Source organism: Megascapheus bottae, chromosome 3 (genome assembly GCF_031878675.1).
Source record: "Megascapheus bottae isolate mThoBot1 chromosome 3, mThoBot2.hap1, whole genome shotgun sequence".
In the NCBI taxonomy this organism is placed as follows: Eukaryota; Metazoa; Chordata; class Mammalia; order Rodentia; family Geomyidae; genus Megascapheus; species Megascapheus bottae.
Window position 1 is genome coordinate 32,541,155 of NC_143511.1, and position 22,664 is coordinate 32,563,818.

At 54.0% G+C, this 22,664-nt stretch overlaps 2 protein-coding genes across 3 annotated transcripts in view; one reads left to right on the plus strand and one right to left on the minus strand.

Annotated features, from left to right (window-relative positions):
- Positions 1-7,714, plus strand: part of Tnrc18 (trinucleotide repeat containing 18) — a 76,916-nt gene extending 69,202 nt beyond the window's left edge. For both annotated transcript variants that reach the window (XM_090329819.1, XM_090329818.1), the window contains 6 exons: positions 1,705-1,821; positions 2,749-2,913; positions 3,318-4,666; positions 6,679-6,915; positions 7,003-7,077; positions 7,395-7,714. In XM_090329819.1, coding sequence (XP_090185945.1) covers positions 1,705-1,821; positions 2,749-2,913; positions 3,318-4,666; positions 6,679-6,915; positions 7,003-7,077; positions 7,395-7,601 — 2,150 coding nt within the window. In that variant the 3' untranslated portion in view covers positions 7,602-7,714. The remainder of the gene's footprint in view (positions 1-1,704; positions 1,822-2,748; positions 2,914-3,317; positions 4,667-6,678; positions 6,916-7,002; positions 7,078-7,394) is intronic.
- A 3,475-nt stretch (positions 7,715-11,189) lies between these two features.
- Slc29a4 (solute carrier family 29 member 4) lies at positions 11,190-22,344 on the minus strand. The gene is made up of 10 exons (XM_090329080.1): positions 22,164-22,344; positions 20,291-20,422; positions 19,058-19,171; positions 18,527-18,655; positions 18,174-18,248; positions 16,466-16,710; positions 14,773-14,914; positions 14,470-14,657; positions 13,137-13,377; positions 11,190-12,050 (listed from the first exon to the last, which is right to left on the minus strand). The coding sequence occupies exons 1-10, from the start codon at positions 22,333-22,335 to the stop codon at positions 11,911-11,913; spliced, it is 1,578 nt and encodes a 525-aa protein (XP_090185206.1). The 5' UTR covers positions 22,336-22,344; the 3' UTR covers positions 11,190-11,910.
- Positions 22,345-22,664: the final 320 nt, after the last annotated feature.

The window sequence follows — 22,664 nt, forward strand, 5'->3', positions numbered from 1 at the left end:
CTTACCACCTTACCTGAGCTTCTTTTGTTCAAGGCTAACACTCAACTACCACTTAAGCCATAGCACCACATCTGGCTTTTTTCAAGTAGTTCATTGGAGATAAGAGTCTCTAGCACAGGCTGGCTTTGAACCATGATCCTCAGATCTCAGTCTCCTGAGGAGCTAGGATTACAGGTATGAGTCACCAGTGCCTGGAAACAGTTGGGCTAGGTATAAAATCTTAATTAGCTATCATTTTTTTCCCACTCTCAGATTTTTATTTTTTGCCAGTCATGGAGCTTGAACTCAGGGCCTCAGCACTGTCCTTGGGTTTTCTCAAGGCTAGCACTCTGCCACTTGAGCCACAGTACCATTTCCGGCTTTTTCTATGTACATGGTACAGAGAAATCAAACCTGGGTCTTTGTGTATGCTAGGCAAGCACTCTACTACGAGGCCCACTTCTGGCCCCTTCAAATCGTTTTTATTTTATTTTATTTTATTTTTTGTCTCTGGAAACATAGGATCTTCTCATATCTAGATCTGAAATTTTCTCTCTTTCCTTTCCTCCACTTCTCCCTCCCTTCCTCCCTCCTTTTCGTTTTTCTTTCCTTCCCCCTCTTTCCTTCTTCCTTTCTTGTTTCCTTTCCCTTTTCCTTCCCTTGCTGTATGTCCCAGGATGATCTCAACTCAACTCCCATCGTGCCCTCACAAGTATCTGAGATTACAGAAAGGTGTTATCACACTCTGTGAATTTTAAAATTTCTGTGATCTTTTTCTTTGTTGTTGTTGTTGGTCATGGGGTTTGAACTCTGGGCCCAGACTCTCTGGCTCAAGGCTGCCGCCTTACCTGTTGACTCACTGTGCCATTTTAGAAAATTTCTATAATCATTTTTTTTAAAAATCCTCAAGGCTTCCTTTCCTCATTCCTTGAGAGGGAAATATTTTTTTTTCACTGTGTTTTCAGCACATAGCAAAATCACCCCGAAGACTTAACCCTTTATCAGGCTTCTGCATCTCCCTTTGTCTCCTGTACATGTCAGTTCTGCACTGAGTCTTTTGCTGGCCGCTACCCTGGCGTCTGTGGTGTGTGCTAAAGAGACCCTGACAGGCTGCTGGGAACGCAGTGCAGTGCATGGCCCCTGACCGCCTGTGGCAGGGACACTATATGGGGGACCCCCCCATCACTTCCCAGGGTGTGTGTCCTTGGGGACCCAGGCTTACATGTGCACACAGGAATGGGGTCCCGGTTTTCCTTGGCTGTGGGGGAGCCAGCTCCTCCTGCTCAGCCAGAGGTCAGCAGCCATCCTGGCTCATGCTGCTCCATGGGACACTTGGGGCCCCTCAGGGGCATCCTTGTTGACATGGTCAGAGTGGGAGAGAGCAGCAAAGCCATGGCCCAAGTTAGTTCCTGTGTGTCCATCCAGACTCTGTCCCTCCTCTTCTCACCCTCAGAACTGATAGCCTGGGGCCCCTGACGCTGTGCTAGGAGTGGCTTAGGATCGAGCTAGGGGTGGCTTAGGCTCGAGCAGAGACGGGTGTGCATGACCAGCCATTTCCAGAATCCCAGGTCTCAGCCAGAAGTGGGAGAGCCCAGCCATCCTTGCAGTCTGGGCCTGGGTAGCCCTGTTTACCTGTGCCCTGCTGTGTGTACATACCAGAACCCTGCCACTGTGCCTCGGTCACAGGCTGGTGGCCTCTCCCCTCTGACCTGCCTTCCCCAACAGGGCTGCTGGATCTAGAAGATGATGGAGATCTGATCACCGTGGAGTTTGATGATGGAGACACGGGCAGGATCCCACTCTCACACATCCGCCTCCTGCCGCCAGACTACAAGATCCAGTGTGAGTGATAAGGCACCCCTGGGCCCTGCTGACCAGCTGACCGGTCATGTGATGGCCTCCCCTGCTTCTGGGCTCTTGGTTGTGCTGTTTGCGTCATAGAAACCCACAGGAGACGGTGGACAATGGTCAGGAACCCCATAACAGGCCGGGGGAGTCAGGTTTGGGGGGGCTCCTTGTGATCTGTGAGGGCAACCCCAGGCCCAGCCAGTCTGAGCCAAGTAACACTGAGCGGCCCCAGTTGTATTATATTATTTCTGGGGTTTGAACTTGGGGCCTACACTTGCTAGGCAGGTGCTCTACCACTTGAGCTACACTTCTAGTCCTGCTTCAGTTTTTCTTATAGAGTCACATTTTTTTTTTTGACCTGGGCCAGCCTGTGTCTTACCCCTCTCCTACTTAGCTGGAATGTCAAGGTATCTAACACCATGCCTAGCTTGTTTTTGAAATGAGGTCTCACTAATTTGGCCTAGGATAACCTCACAGGCAATTTCTCTGTCTCCTTTGTAGCCAGGATTACAGGCATCCACGACCATTCCCACCCTTAGTTGAGTGTTCTTTCTGAAGGCTGGGGATGTGGTAGAGTGCTTAGCTGTAGCATGCATGGGACCAGTGTTGCATAGGACAACAAAACAAAGTGTCTTCATCATGGCTTTTCTCATTGTGACTGGTGTGGTTGGAACTTCTGTCCCCTTTGCCCTGTGGTGTATCTGGGGCTCGGAGGTTATTAAATCTCCAGAGGCAAAGCTATATGGCCCATGTTGTGCCTTACTTGTAATGGGCTCAGTGTTCTATACTTCCTAAGTGGACCACCGTAGCCCAAGCTGGCCCCTGTGGCCTCGTTGGGACGTGTAGCTCCATGTCCCCGGTCTGGGTGCTGGGCCGGCAGAGATTTGGGCCTGAGCTGCCCCCTGTGTACTCCCCCTGCAGGTGCAGAGCCTTCCCCGGCCCTTCTGGTGCCCAGTGCCAAGCGCCGCAGCCGCAAGACCAGCAAGGACACCAGGGAGGGCAAAGAGGGTGCCGCGACGGGCTCAGAGGAGCCAGGAGCTAAGGCGCGAGGGCGCGGGCGGAAACCCAGCGCTAAGGCCAAGTGTGGTGAGTTGGCCCAGGCCTGGGGTGCTCAAGGGAGATCAGTTTCCATCTCAGTGGATCTGGGCCTTGGCCAGGAATCTGGACCATCCCAGGATCCACTTTAGGGCCACTACATGTGGGTGTCTGCTCTTCCATCCTGCATGGCACAGCACCCAAATCCCACCACTTGCTGGGCTTGCTTTCTTACTGGGGATTGAGCTCCCAGTCAGCTCCCGGAGCTTGTTTTTACCTCAGCTGACCTCAAACCACAATCCTCCTATCTCTGCCTCCCAAGTAGCTAGGATTAAAAGTAAGTCACCATACCTGTCTGCAACCAGAGCTTTCCTAGCTCTTCTTCCACCTGCAAGGCCCCAGCAAGCCTGGCACACCCCCGCCTTGGCCTCCATCTGTTGTCTTCTCTTTTCCAGACAGAGCGGCTGCCCTGGAGGAGGGGACTGCCAAAGAGGAGGTCCCCAGTACCCCTTTGGCCCTGGAGCCAGTCAACACCCCAAGCTCCAAGAAGAGCACCCCAGAACCTGTGGACAAGCGGGCCAAGGCCCCAAAGGCTCGCCCACCTCCCCCTCAGCCCAGCCCTGCACCACCCACATTCACCAGCTGCCCGGCTCCTGAGCCCTTTGGAGAGTTGCCAGCACCCACCACCGCCCTGGCCCCGGCTCCCCTCGTCACCATGCCTGCCACCCGCCCAAAGCCCAAAAAGACACGTACTGCTGAGGAGTCAGGCACCAAGGGCCCCCGGAGGCCAGGGGAGGACGCCAAGCTGCTCGTCAAACTGGACCACGAAGGGGTCACATCCCCTAAGAGCAAGAAGGCCAAAGAGGCCCTGTTGCTGCGGGAAGACCCAGGGGTTGGGGGCTGGCAGGAGCCCAAGGGCCTGCTGAGCCTGGCGAGCTATGCCCCAGCAGCGGGCAGTGGAGAGCCCAAGGTGGCCTGGCCCAAGGCCCTGGAAGGGGACCTCACCCAAGAGCCCGGGCCAGGGCTCCCACTGGAAGATCCCAAGACCCCCAAGAGCCCAGACAAGACCCAGGCTGAACAGGACGGGGCTGAGGAGTCAGAGACAAACAGCAGCAGCAGCAGCAGCAGTAGCAGCAGCAGCGGGAGTAGCAGCAGCAGCAGCGGCAGCAGCTCAGAGACTGAGGGCGAGGAGGACGGAGACAAAACTGGGGAGGAAGGCCGGGGCACTGGGGGCCGTCACTGCAGTGCATCCAGCTCCAGGGCCTCCTCCCCAGCCTCCTCTTCCTCCTCCTCCTCTTCATCTTCCTCCTCCTCTTCTTCATCCTCCTCTTCTTCCTCCTCTTCCTCCTCTTCCTCTTCCTCTTCCTCCTCCTCTTCCTCCTCCTCCTCATCGTCGTCGTCGTCCTCCTCCTCCTCTTCCTCCTCTTCCACCACAGACGAGGACTCGTCCTGCAGCTCAGATGACGAGGCGGCCCCCGTGCCCTCGGCCAGCCCCTCCACCCCGCCGCCCACCCTGTCCACCAAGGCAGCCAAGCCGGCCAATAAGGCCCGCTCCTCCACCCACTCCCCAAGCAAGAAGGCACCTGCTGCCCAGCCCCCTGCCATGCCACCCCAGCCCCCACCACCCAAAGCCCAGACTGGAGCTGGGGCCAAGAGCCGACCCAAGAAGAGAGAGGGCGTCCACCTACCCACCACCAAGGAGCTGGCCAAGCGCCAGCGCCTGCCATCTGTGGAGAACAGGCCCAAGATTGCTGCCTTCCTGCCTGCCCGGCAGCTCTGGAAGTGGTTCGGCAAGCCCACCCAGGTGATGGCCCGGGGCTCCAGGGTGCTGTCCGTGCCAGCTTTCCACTCATAGCTGCCCAGTGGGGGCCAGCTCATGGCCCAGGTTACGAGCTTTGGAGGCCCGAATCCTCCCATCCCCTCAGTCAGAGCCTCCCTAGCTAGGGCTTGCCAGCTAAAGCCCAAGGTCCCTTCTCTGGGCCGGGACACACCCTGGCACACACTCAGCTAACTGCTCAGTGGGACGTAAAAGGCAGCTCTACATGGCTGGGATCAAGGCCCTCAGAGGAGTCCTGCCAGCCACATGCCAGCCACGTGGGGCTCTGTCCCCACACACCCATGTACACCTACATGTATGATCATAGATGCACATCCATGCATGGGCTTGTAAGATGAACAGCATGGTGAACATGAGTGGTTGCCCAGGTGTGCCCCTGGCACCGAGGGCTTTCACTGTGCCCTCTGTTTTGGAGGGCAAGGCTCCTTTTTTGTTTCTTTTAGGTTGGTGCTCTGCCACTTGCGCCACAGCTCTACTTAGGGTTTTTGTTGGTTAATTGGAGATAAGAGTTTTGCAGATATTCAGTGATCTTGAGATCTTAGTCTCGTGAGTAGCTAGGATTTACAGGCATGAGCACCTGGTATTTAGTCTCACATTGCTCAAGGTTCTATAAGTTGGGCATGAGCCAGTGAGTTGGAGCTGCCTGACCCTAGGCCGCTGGACATTGGCTTTGTAATGGTGCCAGCATCTGCCCATGTGATACAGGGACAGGGGCTCCATCCACACTTGCCGAGATCGACCTGCACAGTGGCTTGTGCCCCATACTCTGCCTCTCCTGGGCCTGCCTCACATCAGGAGCAGCAGTCTCTGCTGGTCCCAGTGAGAGTCTGAGTCCTGCTAGCTCCCAGGACAGGGATTTGAAGGACTTAGAGCTGTGGAACCTTTTGATGATGTGGGGGGGGGGCCCACATGTCAAAGAAGTAAAAGGAGTATGTTGATTAGCTTTTTGTCTATAGCAAAAATCTCGGGCGGGGGTGGAGGGTAACCTAGAGGTAGAGTGCTTGCCTAGCATGCATGAATTCCTCGGTATCATGTACACAGAAAAAGCTGGAAGTGCTGTAGCTCAAGTCGTAGAACTCTAACCTTGAGAAAGCACAAGGACAGTGCTCAGGCCCTGAGCTCAAGCCTCGGACTGGCACAAAAAAAAAAAAATCTAGCATAACCAGTAAGGAAAAAAAGGTTTGGTTTTATTTTAATTTTTGAGATTTTTGTCCACGGTCATTTGGCTTCATTACTTTGAGTTTCTAATGAGAGAGAACATGGCGGAGCAGATACAGCAAGAACACACTTACAGGGCCTGGGAGTTTGGCCTAGTGGTAGAGTGCTTGCCTGGAATGCACAAAGACCCAGGTTTAATTCCTCAGTACCACACACAGAAAAAAACCTGAAGTGGTGCTGTGGCAGAGGCCTTGAGAAAGCCCAAGGACAATGCTCAGGCCCTGAGGTCACACCCCAGGACTGGCAAAAACAAGCAAGAAAAAAAACAACAAAAAATGCACCTACAGTGACCCACTTTCTCCTCTTTTTCTTTCTTTTTGGTCAGTAGTGGAAGTTGAACTCTGGGCCTGAGTACTCTATCCCTGAGCTCTTCAGCTCAAGGCTACCGCCCTACCCCTTGAGTCACAGCTCCACTTTCGGTTTTCTGGTGGTTAATTGGAGATGAGTCTCATGGACTTTTGAGGCTAGGCTGGCTTTGAACTTTGATCCTCAGATCTCAGCCTCCTGAGTAGCTAGGGTTGCAGGTGTGAGCGACGGCACCTAGCAAAGCTCCGCCTCTTAAAGGTTGCACCACTTGCAAGCTTTCTATATAGGAGCTTTGGTGGAACATTCCAGATCCAAACTTGAACAAGAGATTTCTCCAGTTGGGGCCAACACAAACTTACTTGCGTGGCTTAGAGTGGTCAGGAGCTGGGTTCCGGGAGATCCCCGGCTCCCTGTCCTGGGCCTGGCCTGCTGACCGATGGCTTCTCTTCCCACAGCGGCGCGGCATGAAGGGCAAGGCCCGCAAGCTTTTCTACAAGGCCATCGTTCGCGGCAAGGAGATGATCCGCATCGGGGACTGCGCTGTGTTCCTGTCGGCCGGCCGGCCCAACCTGCCCTACATCGGCCGCATCCAGAGCATGTGGGAGTCGTGGGGCAACAACATGGTGGTCCGGGTCAAGTGGTTCTACCACCCTGAGGAGACCAGCCCTGGCAAACAGTTCCACGAGGGCCAGGTGAGGGCCTGGGCCCGGGCTGTCCTGGGGTCACAGGGGGCAGGGCCCGTACCCACCTGTCCCTGTCTCCCTTTTTCCCACGCCCAGCACTGGGACCAGAAGTCCAGCCGTGGCCTCCCCACAGCCCTGCGCGCCTCCAGCCAGAGGAAGGACTTCATGGAGGTAGGAAGGCCATGTGGGGCTGGGCTTCTCCTTTCAGCCTGGACCATGCTGACCCCCACAGCTGAGAAACCCACGGGCCACCTTGTCCCTGCCTCGTCTCTGTCTCTTGGTGTCTGTCCGTTCCTGTCCTCACGATCCTCCATGTCCGCTGCGCTGTCTCTTGCTGTCTGTGGTGGCTTTGCTTGGTTTCCCTTGGTCTGCCTGCCTCCCCGTGTCCTCCTGTCTGGGTCTCCCAGCCAGGCCCCTGTGGCTCAGGATGGGACAGGGCTCCCCCTCCTCGGCCCCGTGCCCACCACCATCACCCCTTCCCATGGCAGCGTGCCCTGTACCAGTCCTCGCACGTGGACGAGAACGATGTGCAGACGGTGTCGCATAAGTGCCTGGTGGTGGGCCTGGAGCAGTATGAGCAGATGGTCAAGACCAAGAAATACCAGGACGGCGAGGGCCTGTACTACCTGGCCGGCACCTACGAGCCCACCACCGGCATGATCTTCTCCACAGACGGCGTGCCCGTGCTCTGCTGAGTGCACCCCAGCCCTGCCACACCCACCCAGCCAGGTGTGCATGCGGACGCCCGGCGAGTGTGTACATGTGTATGCCCGTATGCATGCACGCGTGTGCACATGTGCACACGTCCCCATGGGGTTATGTGTGGCTTGGGGTGGCCCTAGCCAGGACAGGTCCTGGCTTCCCTCAGGCACCCAACTCCCAGACCCCCACACCCTTGGCCTGTGCAGACTGATGTGGTGGGGAGGAAGTGAAGTCACCATGGGGCTCAGGCCCCCCAGCACGGGTTGGGGGACCCCCAATGCCAGCCAGATTCGACGACTTCGCCGGGCATCTGGGCGTCTGCCACGCCCTCCCCCATGCTCTCAGGACAGCCTGGACTTGGGGAACAAGCCAGGGGGGAGGGCAGCCCAGAAGTGACACTCGGTGCCAGAACTTCACACTACGAGAACCCCCCAAAATGGTGCTGAAACCTGCGCCCGGCCACGTCCAGCCCCTCCCGCCACAGGGAGGCGCTTTTACCTGTACAGTTTTATTGTACCAAGACTCGCCCATCCTTGTATCATACACCTTTAAATGGAGTCGACTTTTTAATTATATATATAAAGATAAATATATATAAATATATATATAAACTTTTTAAAACTGTGAAAAATAGCTATGAAATTATAAAAAAAAACACATTCTGACGTGCAGAATATTATTTTTTATTTCCTGTTAGATTGTGAGTGTCTAGCACCCGGCTTCACCGCCACCCTCAACCCTTAGCACCCCCTGCCCTGCCCACGTGTACTGTATGCACCCCCAGATGGAAGAAAGAGAGGGAGAGGGGAGCCCGAGCTCAGCCCCTGCTTGGGCCCAAAAGCACTTAACTAGCCCCTGCGCCTTCCGGACCCCGGAGGACTCCAGCAGACAATCTAGAGGAAAGGAAAAGCCAGACTTTGGGTTTTTATTTTTGTTGGTTTTTTTTTTTTTGGAAGGGGGGGAGTTATTATTTGACTTTTTTTTAAGTTTCTTTTGAAATTTTGTTGGCAAAAATTCTGTGTGATCTTTTTCATAAAAAAAAAAAAGGAAAAAAAGATTTAATTGGAAAAGTACTGTTGCTTGGAGTGATTTATTTCAGGGGTGGGTGGGTTCATTCTGGGAGCAGCCAGCTGTTTCAGGCACTCGGGGGCAGCAGTAGACTGGGAGTTGAGTCCTGTGGCCTATGTATGCGTGCGTGTGTGTGTGTGTATGCGTGCACGTGCGTGTGTGTGCGCCAGTGCACCCACATGTGTCTAAATTTGAGCTTATTTAAATTCAGGACAATGAGAGCTAGGACTGTGGTAGAGTTCTTATGAAGCATGCACCAAGCCCTGGGTTCAATTCCTCAGTACCACTAAACAGAAAAAGCCAGAAGTGGCACAGTGGCTCAAGTGGTAGATTGCCAGCCTTGAGGAGAAGATGCCTAGGCCCTGGTTCAAGCCCCACCCCCCCAAAATAAAAGGTTTAAGACAATGAGACCTCAGCTTTTCCAGTGGCACAACTCAGCTTCAGGCACTCGGCTCAGAGTGGGGCCAGCAGCTGTTAGGTACACTTACACTGTGTCACACACTTAAGAAAGTTCTCAGGCTAGCAAGCATTCTTTTTGCCAGTCCTGGGGCAGGCTTGAGCATGCTTGGGCTTTTTCCTCAAGGCTAGCACCCTGCCACTTGTGCCATAGCACCACATCTGGTTTTTCTATGTATGTGGTACTGAAGAATCGAACCCAGGTCTTTGTGCATGCTAGGCAAACACTCTTACCACTAGGACAAATTCCCAGCAAAAGTTTACTTTTTGTGTGTTATTTTGTTTTGTTTTTGCCAGTCATGGGGCTTTCTCAAGGCTAGAGCTCTACCACTTGAACCACAGCACCACTTCTGGCTTTTTCTATGTATGTGGTACTGAGGAATGGAACCAAGGTCCTCGTGCATGCTAGGCAAACATTCTATCACTAGGCCAAACTCCTGGCCCAAAAGCATTCTTCTTTCTTCATTTAAAATGTAGTGTGAAGGGGTTAGGAGTGTGGCTAAGTGGTAGAATGCTTGCACACCAAGTATGAAGCTCTGTGTTCCATTCCTCAGTATCACTTAAAGCCAAGAGTTGTGCTGTGGCTCAAGTGGTAGAGTGCTAGCCTTGAGCAAAAGAAGCTCAGGGACAGTGCCCAGGCCCTGAGTTCAATCCCCAGGACTGGCCCTCCCTCCCCCACCCTGCAAAAAAAACATAGCATGAAGGCCATGCATGGTTGCTCAACCTGTATAATCCCAGTGACTGGTGAGGTGACAATCCAGTGGACTAAGGTTCAAGGCAAACAAAAAAGTAGCAAGACCCCATCTCAACCAGCAAGCTGGAAGCATGGCAGGGAGTGCTTGTGATCCTAGATATGAGGCAGAGGCCAGGAGTTTGGCATATAGAGTGCTTGCCTAGCATGCACAAAGACCCGGGTTCTATTCCTCAGAACTACATCTATAGAAAAACCTGAAGTGGTGCTGTGGCTCAAGTGGTAGAGCATTAGCCTTGAGGAAAGCCCAAGGACAGTGTCCAGGCCCTGAGTTCATTCCCTAGGACTGTCGGGAAAAAAAAAAAAAAAAAAAAAACAGCAGAGGTAGGAGGATCGAAATCTTGAGGCCAATACAACAAAATCTCAAAATGTTACTTGAAGCCTGTAATCCTAGCTACTCAGGAGGATGAGATCTGAGGATCAAGGTTCAAAGCCAGCTCTGAGGGACAGGGCCCAGGCCTAGTTCAAGCCCCATGACACACACACACACACACAAAATCTATTTGAAATAAAAAGCAAAAAAGGACTGGTGGATATGGCTCAAGCATAAAAGTGTGCAGGAAAGATCACCCTCTCCTTCTAGCTGTGTGCATGACGCCTAAAGTTTAAACTCCAGAATTGTGGAAAAACAATAAGACCAAAAGGGATTCCACACACCTATCCCATACCTGGAGAAAACACCGGTAATCTGAACAGGCCTGGGCCTGGATGAGCTATGCAAAAGTTCTAGCTCCCAAGCTCAACTTACAAAACCTGGGGTTGGGAACTTAACTCATTGATGATGAACATAAGCCACCCTAGGCTTGTACAAAGAGACAACCAAGCACTGGCTCAGGACAATGAGAGGCAAAAAAACAAGCCTGGCAGCAAGCCTGCCTACAGAGGCTCAGAACATTGTTGCACTGGTGCCACCTGGTGGCAGCCTCGGATATTGCCTCTGGTCCCTGCCCCCAGCTCTTCTCTAACCTAGGGATGATTCTTCCTTCAGGCCCAGTGGTCCTCACATCCCATTCCTGCTCCTTGGGGATACTGAGGCACGGAACAAGTCAGGGATCTGGTCAGAACGCACAAGTCATACACACAGCTGACCGCAGAGGTTTCCAGGGCAGAGACCATCCTGCTAGCCATTCCCCGCCCCCCCATCCCCACCCCAGGACTTTCTCCTGCTCCTACCAGCTCTCCATAGATATGTGGCCAAGTGCTGCAGAGGTCCCACCCTGCACCCCACAGGGGGCACCCTGTCGCTTCCAACCCCCCACAAACACTCCGGGAGAGGTGGTGGTGGCGGCAGGCAGTCTCTGTCGTCATCTTTAATGGCTAGTGCGCTAGAGGACACGCAGGTGCACAGGACACAGCAGGAGGTGGCACCTCTGGGAGGGCTGGGTTTGGCAGGACACTGGGGAGCTAGCTGACTGTCCAGTGCTCGCAGCCCGTCCTGCACTCAGCCAGGACTATCAGATAAAGAGCAGACCTGAGGTGTCCCTTCTCCTGGAGCACGAGTGGGTCAGAAGGATTCAGAGGGGCTCCCACTGTGCCCTGTGCCCCTCAGGGAGTACATGGGGTGGTCACAGCAGGGAATGGACACCCCCTATCAAGTTCCCAGAGCCCCCCAAAGGGGCTGCTGCAGCTAGAGCAAACAGGCTGTGGGGGGAGGGTTGCAGGACTGAGGGGCACCCCTTCATCCAAGGCCTCGTGTCCTGACCAGGGCACCCACATTAGTGAGGGGGACACTAAGCTTGTGCCTAGCCATCCTGGCTGGGGTAGCTGAGTGCTGGATTGGCTAGAGCTAAAGCCACCGGACGCAGGGCAGGATGGGGGTGAGACGGGACACAATGGGGGGCCGCACAGAGCCCTGCTCCAGGCCGGAGAAGATGGCTGGGCCCAGGCAGGTACCATCACTGGTGTATGAGGAAGCCAGGGGGCCCCCCTGCAGGCACTGAGGCAGGGGCAGGAGGGGGGCTTCAGGCCTTGGGCCCCTCATCTAGCCTGAGAGGCTCCCTTGCCAGGGGCTTCAGGCAGGGCTGGGCTCAGGGCCCGGTGGGGACAGAGCTGTTGGTGATCGTGTGGAAGCAGCTGCTGTGAGCTTCGCGGGTCAGGCTGTAGGTACAGTAGGCCACGGCAGAGCCCAGCGTCAACCCGGACATGTATGACACGGTCATGGTGTTCCCTGTGGACAAGATTGGCCTGAAGATGGAGATCAGGGGCAGCCACAGGAGCTGAGGCCACAGACAACCCCAGTGTTCCTCCAGCAGTCAAAATGGATCCAAACTCCAGCTCCTGCTCCCAGCTCTGTCCTGGACCAACCTGGGTGCTGGTGCTCAGTCAGACCCCACCTTCCCCTGTGCCCCCCCCTCACCCTAAGAACAGAAAGATGCTCCTGCCTCAAGTGCCCTCCCCACCCTTCGCATCCTCATATGGCTCTCCCTCATCATGTAGTCCAGCTCTGATCACGTCACCTCCTTATTGAGTCTTTGCAGAACTTCTCAGACTTCTACTGCTTCCATTTCTTTCTTTCTTTTTTAATTTTTTTTTGGGGGGGTTGGTCATGGGACTTGATCTCTGGGCCTGGGGCTGATGGACAGTTGTCCCTGAGCTCTTCAGCTCAAGGCTACTGCTCTACCCCTTGAGCCACAGTGCCACTTCCAGTTTTCTGGTGGTTAATTGGAGATTAGTGTCTCACAGACTTTAATGCCTGGGCTGGCTTTGAACCACGATCCTCAGATCTCAGACTCCTAAATAGCTAAGATTACAGGTGCTTTCATTTCTCAGACTAGAATTTACCCCACCCTGGACCCCCATCCCTATGTGAAGGCTTAAACTCAGGATTTCAGGCTTGCCTGACTGTGCTATTCAACACTGTATCAACTGAGCCATGACTCTAGAGGGACAGTTTGCTCGTTATTTAGAGATAGCCTTACCGTTTTCTGCCCTCAAAATGCAATCCTTGCCCTCTCAGCCTCCCAAGGAGCTAGGATTAAGGCATGTGCCACCAGCACCTGGCTGAAGTTTACTTTTTTACTTTCCATCATCCAGCCAGCTTGTCAGATAGACGGAGTCTGGCAGGCAGGAGGGGCTTGCCAAGTGCAAGAGAAGGTAATAGTGTCTGCATGAGATGACTGACAGATGTCCAGACATCTCCAACCTTCCTGAGGTCAGCTTGACCCATGGAATCAAATGCACTTTGCAGCATGCTTATCCTGGCCTCAGTTTCCCCGCCTGAGGGAAATTACACTGCATGGGACAGCCACCTTACCTGCCAGCTCCCGCTGCTTGGGGCTCACTTTGCCAGCTGCCAAGATCATGGGCACACTGCCAAAGTAGCCGTTGCTGATACCCATGAGCAGTGAGAAGATGCAGGGCCAGGCTGGGTGGCGGAGGGCAGGCATGCCGCTGGGGTACACACACAGGATGAAGAGGGGAATGAAGACCACACGCAGGCAGGAGCAAGCCAGCAGGTGTGTACCCCGCCAGTCCACGGGTAGAGCCGCCAGGATCTGCAGGGAGCCAGACCTGTGGGTTTCCTGCCTGGCACTCCAAACCCCATTGTAACAGCCAGACTCCATGCTTGCTAGGCAGGGAGCCACGCCCCCAAGACAAGCCACGCCTACTCAAGCAAGCCATGTCCCAGCACTTAAACCATGCCTCCAATTGTGTAAATAAAACCTCACCCCCGGCTCCATTTTGCTTATATATACATTTTTTTTAATTTAATTTTTTAAATTTTTGGCCAGTTCTAGGACTTGAACTCCTGGGCACAGTGCTTGGGCTTTCTCAAGGCTAATGCCCTGCCACTTGAGCCACAGCACTACTTCCAATTGCTTCTGTGTATGTGGTACAGAGGAATCGAACCCACGGCTTTGTGCATGCTAGGCAAGCACTTTACCCCTAGGCCATGCTTCCTGCCCTATTTTGCTTTAATTTTTTTTTCAGATAGTCTCTCCCCATTTTTGCCCACCCTTGCCTTAAGCCACATTCATCCTACCTATGCCTCTCATACTTGACCGGGATTACAGTCATGAACCACCATGCTTTCTACTTATAATACCCTTGCTAGATGGAGTCTGGGCTCTATTTGAACAATGAAGACAAGACAATCAAAGCTTCAAGCAGCAGAACAGCAGGATTAGGATTCAGACACAGGAACTCCGTCAGCCTCGCCATCTCTGGACACAGAGACTCACTTCTTGGACATCCCCCCGCCCTCAGCTGTGGGTCTCCGGGTAAGTAGCTTTACCTTTCTGAGCCACAAGCTCTTTACCCATTAGGAGAAGGCCTGGCCCAGATCTGCGTGAATCCTTGAACCGCATTCTCCTCAGTCGCTGGCTGCCAGTCGTCTGCCCAGGCAGCAGAGGACCAGCTACTATCGGGTGCTCCCCAGCTCACTCTGCTCCCCAATTCTCTGCTAGCCCACACCATCCCAAGGAACCCAGTAACTAGAGGCCCTGATGCCAGAGGAGGGGGTGCTGCACCTGACAGATGCCGATCTGGGACGTGCATGGCTGCCCCCCTTCTCTACCAGGGACCTGTGTGTGTCCTCAGCCTGGGGGCGCTGCTGGGCGGTCCAAGGCCTCCTGGAGCTCGCTCACCTTGCCCACGAAGTCCGAGAGGTTGAACACAGCCATGACGAGGATGGGCAGCCACTCGCCCAGGACGCAGTGGCGGATCTCGGATTCGAGGCCGGGGAACAGGCACAGCGTGATGAAGTAAGTCACGGCGATGGACAGCATGTCGGCCCAGATGACCCGGGCCACCACGTACCGATGCAAGAGCAGGGCTGGGGGCGGGCGGGCGGTCAGAGGGCCGTGACCACAGGGACTCTGCTGCCTCCCATCTGGGCACACAATGGCATGCAATGGGGACTGCGGGGGCGTGCACAGGGGCCCTCTCACCTCTAAAGGTGGGCCAACTGCGCTTGGCTCGGGGCCGGGGCACATCAAAACGTACGTAGGCTCCACTGCCGCCCCCCGATGGCTCATGAGTTGGGCTGTCCTTTGGGGACCCACTGGTGGTCAGGGATGGAGCTTGGTGTTCCTGGAACAGGGGGACAGAAGGCCAGGTTTGGTAGGAGGATGGATGGAAGGCATGGGGCCAGCATTCCAAGCCCAGAAGAACAGCACATTCAGGCTGGCATACAACTGGTGCCTACTGAGCGTAGACACCTTCTCCATTCTTTTTTTTTTTTTTTTTTTTTGCCAGTCCTAGGGCTTGAACTCAGGGCCTGAGCAGTGTCCTTGGGCTTTCTCAGGGCTAGAGCCCTACCACTTGAGCCACAGCACTACTTACAGCTTTTTCTATGTATGTGGTACTGAGAAACTGAACCCAGGTCTTCGTGCATGCTAGGCAAGTACTCTACTACTAGGTCAAACTCCTGGGCCCCCCTTCCTTCTCCCCCCCCCCTCCTCCTCCTCTTCCTTCTTCTTCTTATTTTTTGCCAGTCCTGGGACTTAAACTCAGGACCTGAGCACTATCCTTGGACACTTTTTACTCAAGGTTAGTGCTCTGCCTCCTGAGCCACAACACCACTTCCAGCCTTTTCTGAGTATGTGGTACCAAGAAATCGACCCTAGGGCTTTGTGTATACTAGGAGAGCACTGTACCACGAGGCTACACCCCTAACCCCACTTCTTATCAAGATTTCAGCCAGGAGCCTGTGGCTCACACTTGTAATCTCAGCTTCACAAGAAGCTGAGCTCTGAGGATCACAGTTTGAAGCCAGCCTGGGCAGTAAAGTGGTTATCTCCAATAACCTACTCAGAAAAAGTGGTAGGGCGCTAGCATGGAGAATAAGGGAATCTCAGGAGTAGCATTCAGGCCGAGTTCAAACTCCAGGCCTGGAAAAAAATAAAATAAAACTTCTGAGACAGTTCATTCTCTCTTGTGAACCCTCTTCCTACTTCTGGCCACACGAAGCACAGCCCCCTCAAACTTCCTCCTTCCGGCACCCTGCTCCCCAGCTGTCCCCACGCTACCCCAGCCCTGAACTGTGCATAAATGCTTTTCCCATCTGTATTCTCTACATCTTCCCATCCGTGTGGCCATCCCAAGTTCACTGCGCTGATAGGGAGTTTAACAACACACCTGTTCAGCTTCCCTTCACCTGGCCAGGTGCTCTGTAGGTACCCTTAGGACCCTGAGTGGGGAACTATACAGGTGGCTGCCACCAGAGGGCATCCCCGCCCACCAGGAGGATGTTAGGCCTTGTTCTGGCTGTCCTGGCCCACCCCGCGGGGAAGGACAAATCACAAGCCCACTCCTCAGCAGAGTTGCCTGCAGAAGACCCTCCAGGTGAGCCCTGACCTTGCAAGGGAGGAGTCACAGGATGGATCCTCCTGCCAGGTTTCGTGGCTGGCTCTCTGGAGCCAGCCACACCCCTGAGTCCTTTTGGTCCTGCCCGAGCCCTGGAATGGTGAACCTCAGTCCATGCCTCCTTCCAGGTCGTGCCTCTAAGTAGGAAAGCAGTCAGGCTGAGCCTGCAGAAAGGGGTGCCAGCCAGTCTGTCCCCACGAGGTGGGAACTTCAGCTACAGAAAGTGGCGGTGGACAGGAGGGCCTGTGGTGGATCCAGTGGCCCAGGCACACTCACCAAGTGGACGTCCTCAGTGGCCACGTCGTGGTGCACACGGTAGCCGGCTGGGGCGTGGCGACTGTCCCGAGGCCGTGATGTGTGGTAGAGCACGAAGCGGCTCCGCCGCACCAGCAGGTGCAGCAGGAAGCAGAGCAGCTCCAGGCCCACGGACACCAGGAAGAAGATGAGCGTGCTGGCACGTTCGTCCGGCAGCAGCAGCTTGGTGAGGATGCGACTCAGGGAGATCATCACCCCTGCCGTGCCTGAGGGCGGTGGTGACCAGAGACTCAGGGGGAAGAGGGCCTCAGGCCTCAGCTCTTAAGCCCTGACCCTTTTGTCATGCCCCCAGCAAGTCCAATGCTCCCCTCCTCCCAGGCCCAGCCCACCAGCATGTCCAATGCTTCACTTCCACCAGGCCCTGCCCACTGCCACATGCCCAAAGCCCCCCACCCATTCCCCAGCCTCACCTCATCCAGCCCCATCCAGATTCAGGCCGTCCCTCAGCTTCCCCCAGCTCTGCCTCAAGGATCCTGCCCCAGATCCCTCAGCAATCCCGCTCCAGCCACATCTGATCTCGCCAAATCCAGACCTCCTGGCCTCCCTGGTCTTCTTATCCACCCTCCAAAAGCTGGCCCTAGGGCTGTGCACACACCTACATGCCCACCACAGTCTGCTGGGCACTCAGAGGACCCAGTAGGGGTCTAGACACTTGGATCTTAGTGGGATGCAAACCACAGAAGAAAGGTGTCAGATGCAAGTGAGGGCAGAGAGGCTGGCAGGGGGCAGGGCAGGAAGGCTGTAGCCAATAGGTGGAGTTTCATACAAATCCAACCACTTGGCAGCAGGGAGCAGGACCAGGTTACAGTCCCTGTAAGCCATCAGGGGACAGGCAGGATTCTGAACAAAACTTTCTCGAGGGGTTCTAGCTATATAACCCTCACCCTAAATCAACATGCCAGCACCATCTTGGTGGGCCAGCTTCACTGTACCCACAAAATCTACCAGCAAAGTGAGCAATAGACCCAGTAACCCCCCCACCTCCCTGAGGACCATAGCCCCATCAATGCTCTACGGACATCTGGTTGACCTCAGTACTAAGCTGTAGAATGTGGCAAAAAGGACCCAGCCCTGGCTCAGGTTTACTTCCAGCCTGGCACTTGTGAGCATGGAACCCCGATGCTTTCCTGGACTCAGAAACAGGGTAGGAAAACAAGAGGAGGACATCTGACACCTGGCCAGGAACTGGAGAAAAAAAGGACAGATTAGGGAATCTGAAGGTCCACAGGATGTGGAGGAGGCCCGTGTGAGTTGCTGGGAAAGTTTGGAGAGGGGCAGTTGAGTGAAGAGAACTGTTTACGAAGAAGGGGTGACTGAGAGGTGGCCTCATAGCTTGGGAGAAGTGTACTGGAGTGGTCCCCCTCAAGTGTGTGTGTGGGTGCCAAGCCTGATGATGCTAGCACCTGATGTCATAAGTGTGCATCTGTCCCCAACATACATACATAGACACACACAGACACTGCCTACTACACCAGCCTCCTGGGCCACCGTGACATTCCAGGGACACACAGGGTCCTCACACCCCCAAATGGCACACACATGCTCCTTGCATCTGACAGTCCATCCCCACTCAGGTGCAGAGTGTCCCAAGCCTGCGTGCCCGGTGCCCTACCCATGCACACCCCAGCCCATGGCAGCAGGGTGCCCCTCCGGGGGCCTCAATACTCACTCTCCCCGGTCATCACTCCCTGCGTGTACCTCTTGGGCAGCAACCCCGTGTACCCATAGAAGCTTGATTGCTGCACTTAAGAGAGAGGAGGGAAACGGTGAGACACCATTTGTTACCTGTCAGTCAGTGCGTGCCTTAAACGACTGTCCCACTCGTGGTGGCCACGCCTATAAGCATCTAGGCCCGCAGGAGGACCTTGAGTTCAAAGCCAGCCTTGGCTACATCGGGAGAACTATGCACCAAGCCAAAAGTAATGAGGTAGGACAGTGAGACCTAAAGGGCGATATCTGAGCCCATGTGCACAAAGGGGAAGGGGCGTGCGGGCGTGCTGTGCACTCCCCTCCCCTCCCTACCTGTGCAGCCGAAGGCCACAGTGCCCACCGCAGCCAGGTTGATGGCGTAGGCCTGGTCATGAGAGAAGAGCTGGAGCCACACATCACAGATGCTGATAAAGAGCAGAGGCCCCAAGGCTAACAGGTAGCCTGTGGGGAAATGCTGTGAGGGGCGGGGGTGGTTTTAGGGGGCTCCCAATCACCCCCCAACCACTTGTGCAGTCAGAGCTCTTTCTGGGGCTCTCTCTGCCCTTCCCCACTCCACGCTGGGCAAACCAGGAGCCCCTGGAAGGTCTAGAGAATAACCTGGAGGGCTTCCTAGAAGAGATGGTTTTGTACTGGGTTCACCACAAAGAATACCCTGGACAAAGGGAGCTGGGGTGTAACATGGAGTGACCAAGCCATGCATGGTCCTGGTATGTGGGGAACCCCTCTACTTTCCCAATGTTCCTAGGAAATACAACCCCTGCCCCCCTTTTTTTTAGTGAGCATGGAGGGCAAAGCTGGGACACTGGAAGCCATGGGGTGCTGTGTGCAGGGGTCCTGGCATACCTGTGGTGATCCTAGTGTGTAGACTCAGCCCCTCCACCACGACGTTGTTGAGAAGTACAGCTGCCAGTGCCACCAGGATGTAGGTGAGACTCATGTCAAACACGATGGAGGTCCCTGTGGGAGCCAGTGGAGAAATGTCAGGGTTCCAACGTCCAGGTCATGTCTGCAGGAGTTCCCTTTCCCGCCCCCTGGGCCACTGCCCAGCCTGTGTGTGCGTGTGTGTGTGCGTGTGTGTGTGTGTGTGTGCGTGTGTGTGTGCGTGTGTGTGTGTGCGTGCGTGTGTGTGTGTGTGTGTGTGCGTGCGTATGTGCGTGCGTGCGTGTGTGTGTGTGTGTGTGTGTGTGTGTGTGCGTGTGCATGTGTGTGTATGCCTTAGGGTTTTTTTTTTTTTTTTGCCAGTCCTGGGCTTGAGCTCACGGCCTGAGCACTGTCCTTGGACTTTCTCAAGGCTAGAGCTCTACCACTTGAGCCTCAGCACCACTTCTGGCTTTTTTTCTATGTATGTGGTACCGAGGAATCGAACCCGGGTCTTCATGCATGCTAGGCAAGCACTTTAACCACTAGGCCAAACTCCCGGCCTGCCTTAGGGTTTTTACTCAAGGCTGGCGCCATTCTTCATTTGAGCTCTAATTCTGTTTGTTTGTTTGTCTGTCTTGGTGCTTAATTGGAGATAAAAAGTCTTACACTTAAGCCAGGCGCCAGTGGCTCATGCCTATAATCCTACCACTATACCACTAGGCAACACACCTGGCCGCTTCTTTGAGATTCTTCCTGCTATTTTCACACATAGTTACAATGCATTTCAAAATTAGGATACTTCTGACACAGAGTCTTGTTAACTTTCCTGGGCTAGTTTCAAACTTATGGCTCTCCTATGCTGGGATTACAGGTGTGGACCATAGCACCTGGATAAGAAAGGAGTAGATCTTTGAGTAAGAAGAGTTCCATGGGCCAGGAGTTTGTCCTGGTGGTAGAGTGCCTGCCTAGCATGCACGAAGACCTGGGTTTGATTCCTCAGTACCACATACATAGAAAAAGCCAGTAGTGGTGCTGTGGCTCAAGTGGCAGAGTGCTATCCTTGAGGAAAAAGTCCAAGGACAGTGCTCAGACCCTGAGTTCAAACCCCAAGACTGGGAAAAAAAGGAAGCGGAAGTGGAAGCAGCAGAAGAAGTGGAAGAAGAAGAGGAAGGAAAGCGGCAGAAGAGGAAGAGTTCCACGCCTGGAGGGCCCCACCTGGATACTTGTGATGCAGATAATCGACATCCGTGATGAAACTGTTGTATGGCAGCAGGAAACCGACGCCAGCCAGCAGCATGGCGAAGTAGATGGCATGGTAGCGGTCCTCGGGCACCGGCTCTTCCACCACTAGACGGAGACATCAGGAGGGAGACGGCCAGTGCACACGGCCACAGCCACGGCGCCCGCAGCGAGTGTCCATCATGAAGTCATGAAGGTCACAGCTGCCAGATCTGGGACTTGAACTCAGAGACTTGGCTTTTTCCTCTCAAGTCTGGGGCACTACTACTTGAACCACAAAGTCCCACTTCTAGCATTTTGTTGGTTAGTTGGACCTATGAGTTGGGGATGTTTTTCTTACTGGGCTGGCTTTGAACCTCGATCTTTAGACTCAGCTTCCTAAGTAGGATTACAGGCATGAGCAACTGGTACCCAGGATAATCTCTGTCTCTGTCTCTCTCTCTCTATCTCTGTATCTATCTCTATCTCCTTTTCCTTTCTTCTTTCCTTCCTTCCTTTCTTCTTACCTGTCTTTCTTATTTTCTTTCTTTTTTGAGTAGCTAGAATTGCAGGAATGACCCATTGGTGCCTGGCAAGCCAGTTTCTCATAGCCCTTTATGTATATTTCTATAACTCTACCCAAGCTCATCACTGGGTGGCTTCTGCCAGTAATGATTCTAGCTATTCAGGAGGTTGAGATCTGAGGATTTCAGTTCAAAGCCTGGCCAGAAAAGTTTCCATGGAGACTCTTTTTTTTTTTTTTTTTTTTTGCCAGTCCTGGGCTTGAGCTCAGGGCCTGAGCACTGTCCTTGGACTTTCTCAAGGCTAGAGCTCTACCACTTGAGCCTCAGCACCACTTCCGGCTTTTTTCTATATGTGGTACCGAGGAATCGAACCCAGGTCTTCATGCATGCTAGGCAAGCACTTTAACCGCTAGGCCAAACTCCCAGCCTCCATGGAGACTCTTATCTCCAATTAACCACTCAAAACTCCGAAAGTAGCATTGTGGCTCAAGTGGTAAATTGCTAGCCTTAAGCAAAAAGAGGCTCAGAGATGGCACCCAGGCCCTGAGTTCAAGTCTCACAACCAGCCAAAAAAAAACATTAACTCTATCTATCTATCTATCTATCTATCTATCTATCTATCTATCTATCTATCTATCTGTGTATTGATTTTGTTTCTCTAGTTGAATCCTGACTGAGCCACCCTCATCCTAGCAATCACAGTTTAAACCACAGTGGCTGGGCACTAGTGGCTCATGGTTGTAATCCCAGCTATTCAGGAGGCTGAGATCTGAGGACTGAGGTTCAAAACCAGCCTAGGCATGAAAGTCTGTCAGACTTTTATCTCCAATTATCCACCAGAAAACTGGAAGTGGTGCTATGGTTCAAAGTGGTAGAGTGCTAGCCTTGAGCTAAAGAGCTGAGGGACAGCACCCAGGCCCACAACCAAGCAAGCTAGCAAACAAACAAACAAAACACACAAAAACACACAACATCATCAACAACAAAAAACAAACCACGGTGACTAAATCCTGTGGCCATGGCAATCATCATTCACTCAGGGGCAGAGGCTCATCCTAACCCAACCCCAGGCTTGACCGGCACAACCTCTACTGTTCATGTACAAAGATGGGGACCCGACAACGAGCCCGCTGATTCCCCGTGCTTCCCCCTCTCACCTGCCCAGTGGCAGGGAAGCTCAGGGGACAGTGCATGGCAACAAGCCTGGACTCAGGTCCTACACTGGGCCTACTTGTCACCCAGACCCATCCTGATGGATCCGCATAACTGTGTGCCTGTCCTGAGGCCCGCTGCTCCCCCAGGGTTGATCAGGGTCTTCTGGCCAGTCCCAGCTCTGAGACACTCACCCGAATCCACGAACGTGGACACACCTCTGGCTCTGATGCCCTGGTCCTGCGTGGCCTCTGTTGCCGTGGCCTCCAGCTGGAAGCTGTCAAAGCTGAAACTTGTCACCACACTCCGGTCAGGGGTGGCCACTTCACTGGGCTCCTTGAGGCGCTGGCTTCCTATGGAGCCCATGGCAACTTATATCCTAGGGGAAAAAGAGGCAGATGAGGAGGCCAGGCAGGGGGGACCCCACCTCACTGCCAAATAGTCTCTCCTTTTGATATTTATTACAAACTTAAGTGATGCCAGCCTGCTCATTGCTATGCAATGAAGGGGAGGGGAAGAGGAAATGTTATAGTCTCAGGAGCAGCCATGGTGGCCTGTGTGGAGGCGGTGACCTTGGGCACAGGTGACACAGACTTGGTGAGCAATGAGAAACAGATATCATAAAAGCACATTGAAATGAATGAATACCTGTGTCATTGTGAGAGAGGTACAGGTTTTCACTCATTTCCAGTCAA

What these genes read in the sequence shown, in the direction of transcription:
- Slc29a4 (XM_090329080.1), bottom strand. Translation starts at nt 22,335, where the DNA reads ATGGGCTCCATAGGAAGCCAGCGCCTCAAGGAGCCCAGTGAAGTGGCC. An exon ending in TCTGCATCACAAGTATCCAG is followed by an intron (nt 19,172 to 20,290) that starts GTGGGGCCCTCC and finishes TGGCTCCCACAG; the next exon opens with GGACCTCCATCGTGTTTGAC. An exon ending in GGGAGTGATGACCGGGGAGA is followed by an intron (nt 16,711 to 18,173) that starts GTGAGTATTGAG and finishes CACCGCCCTCAG; the next exon opens with GCACGGCAGGGGTGATGATC.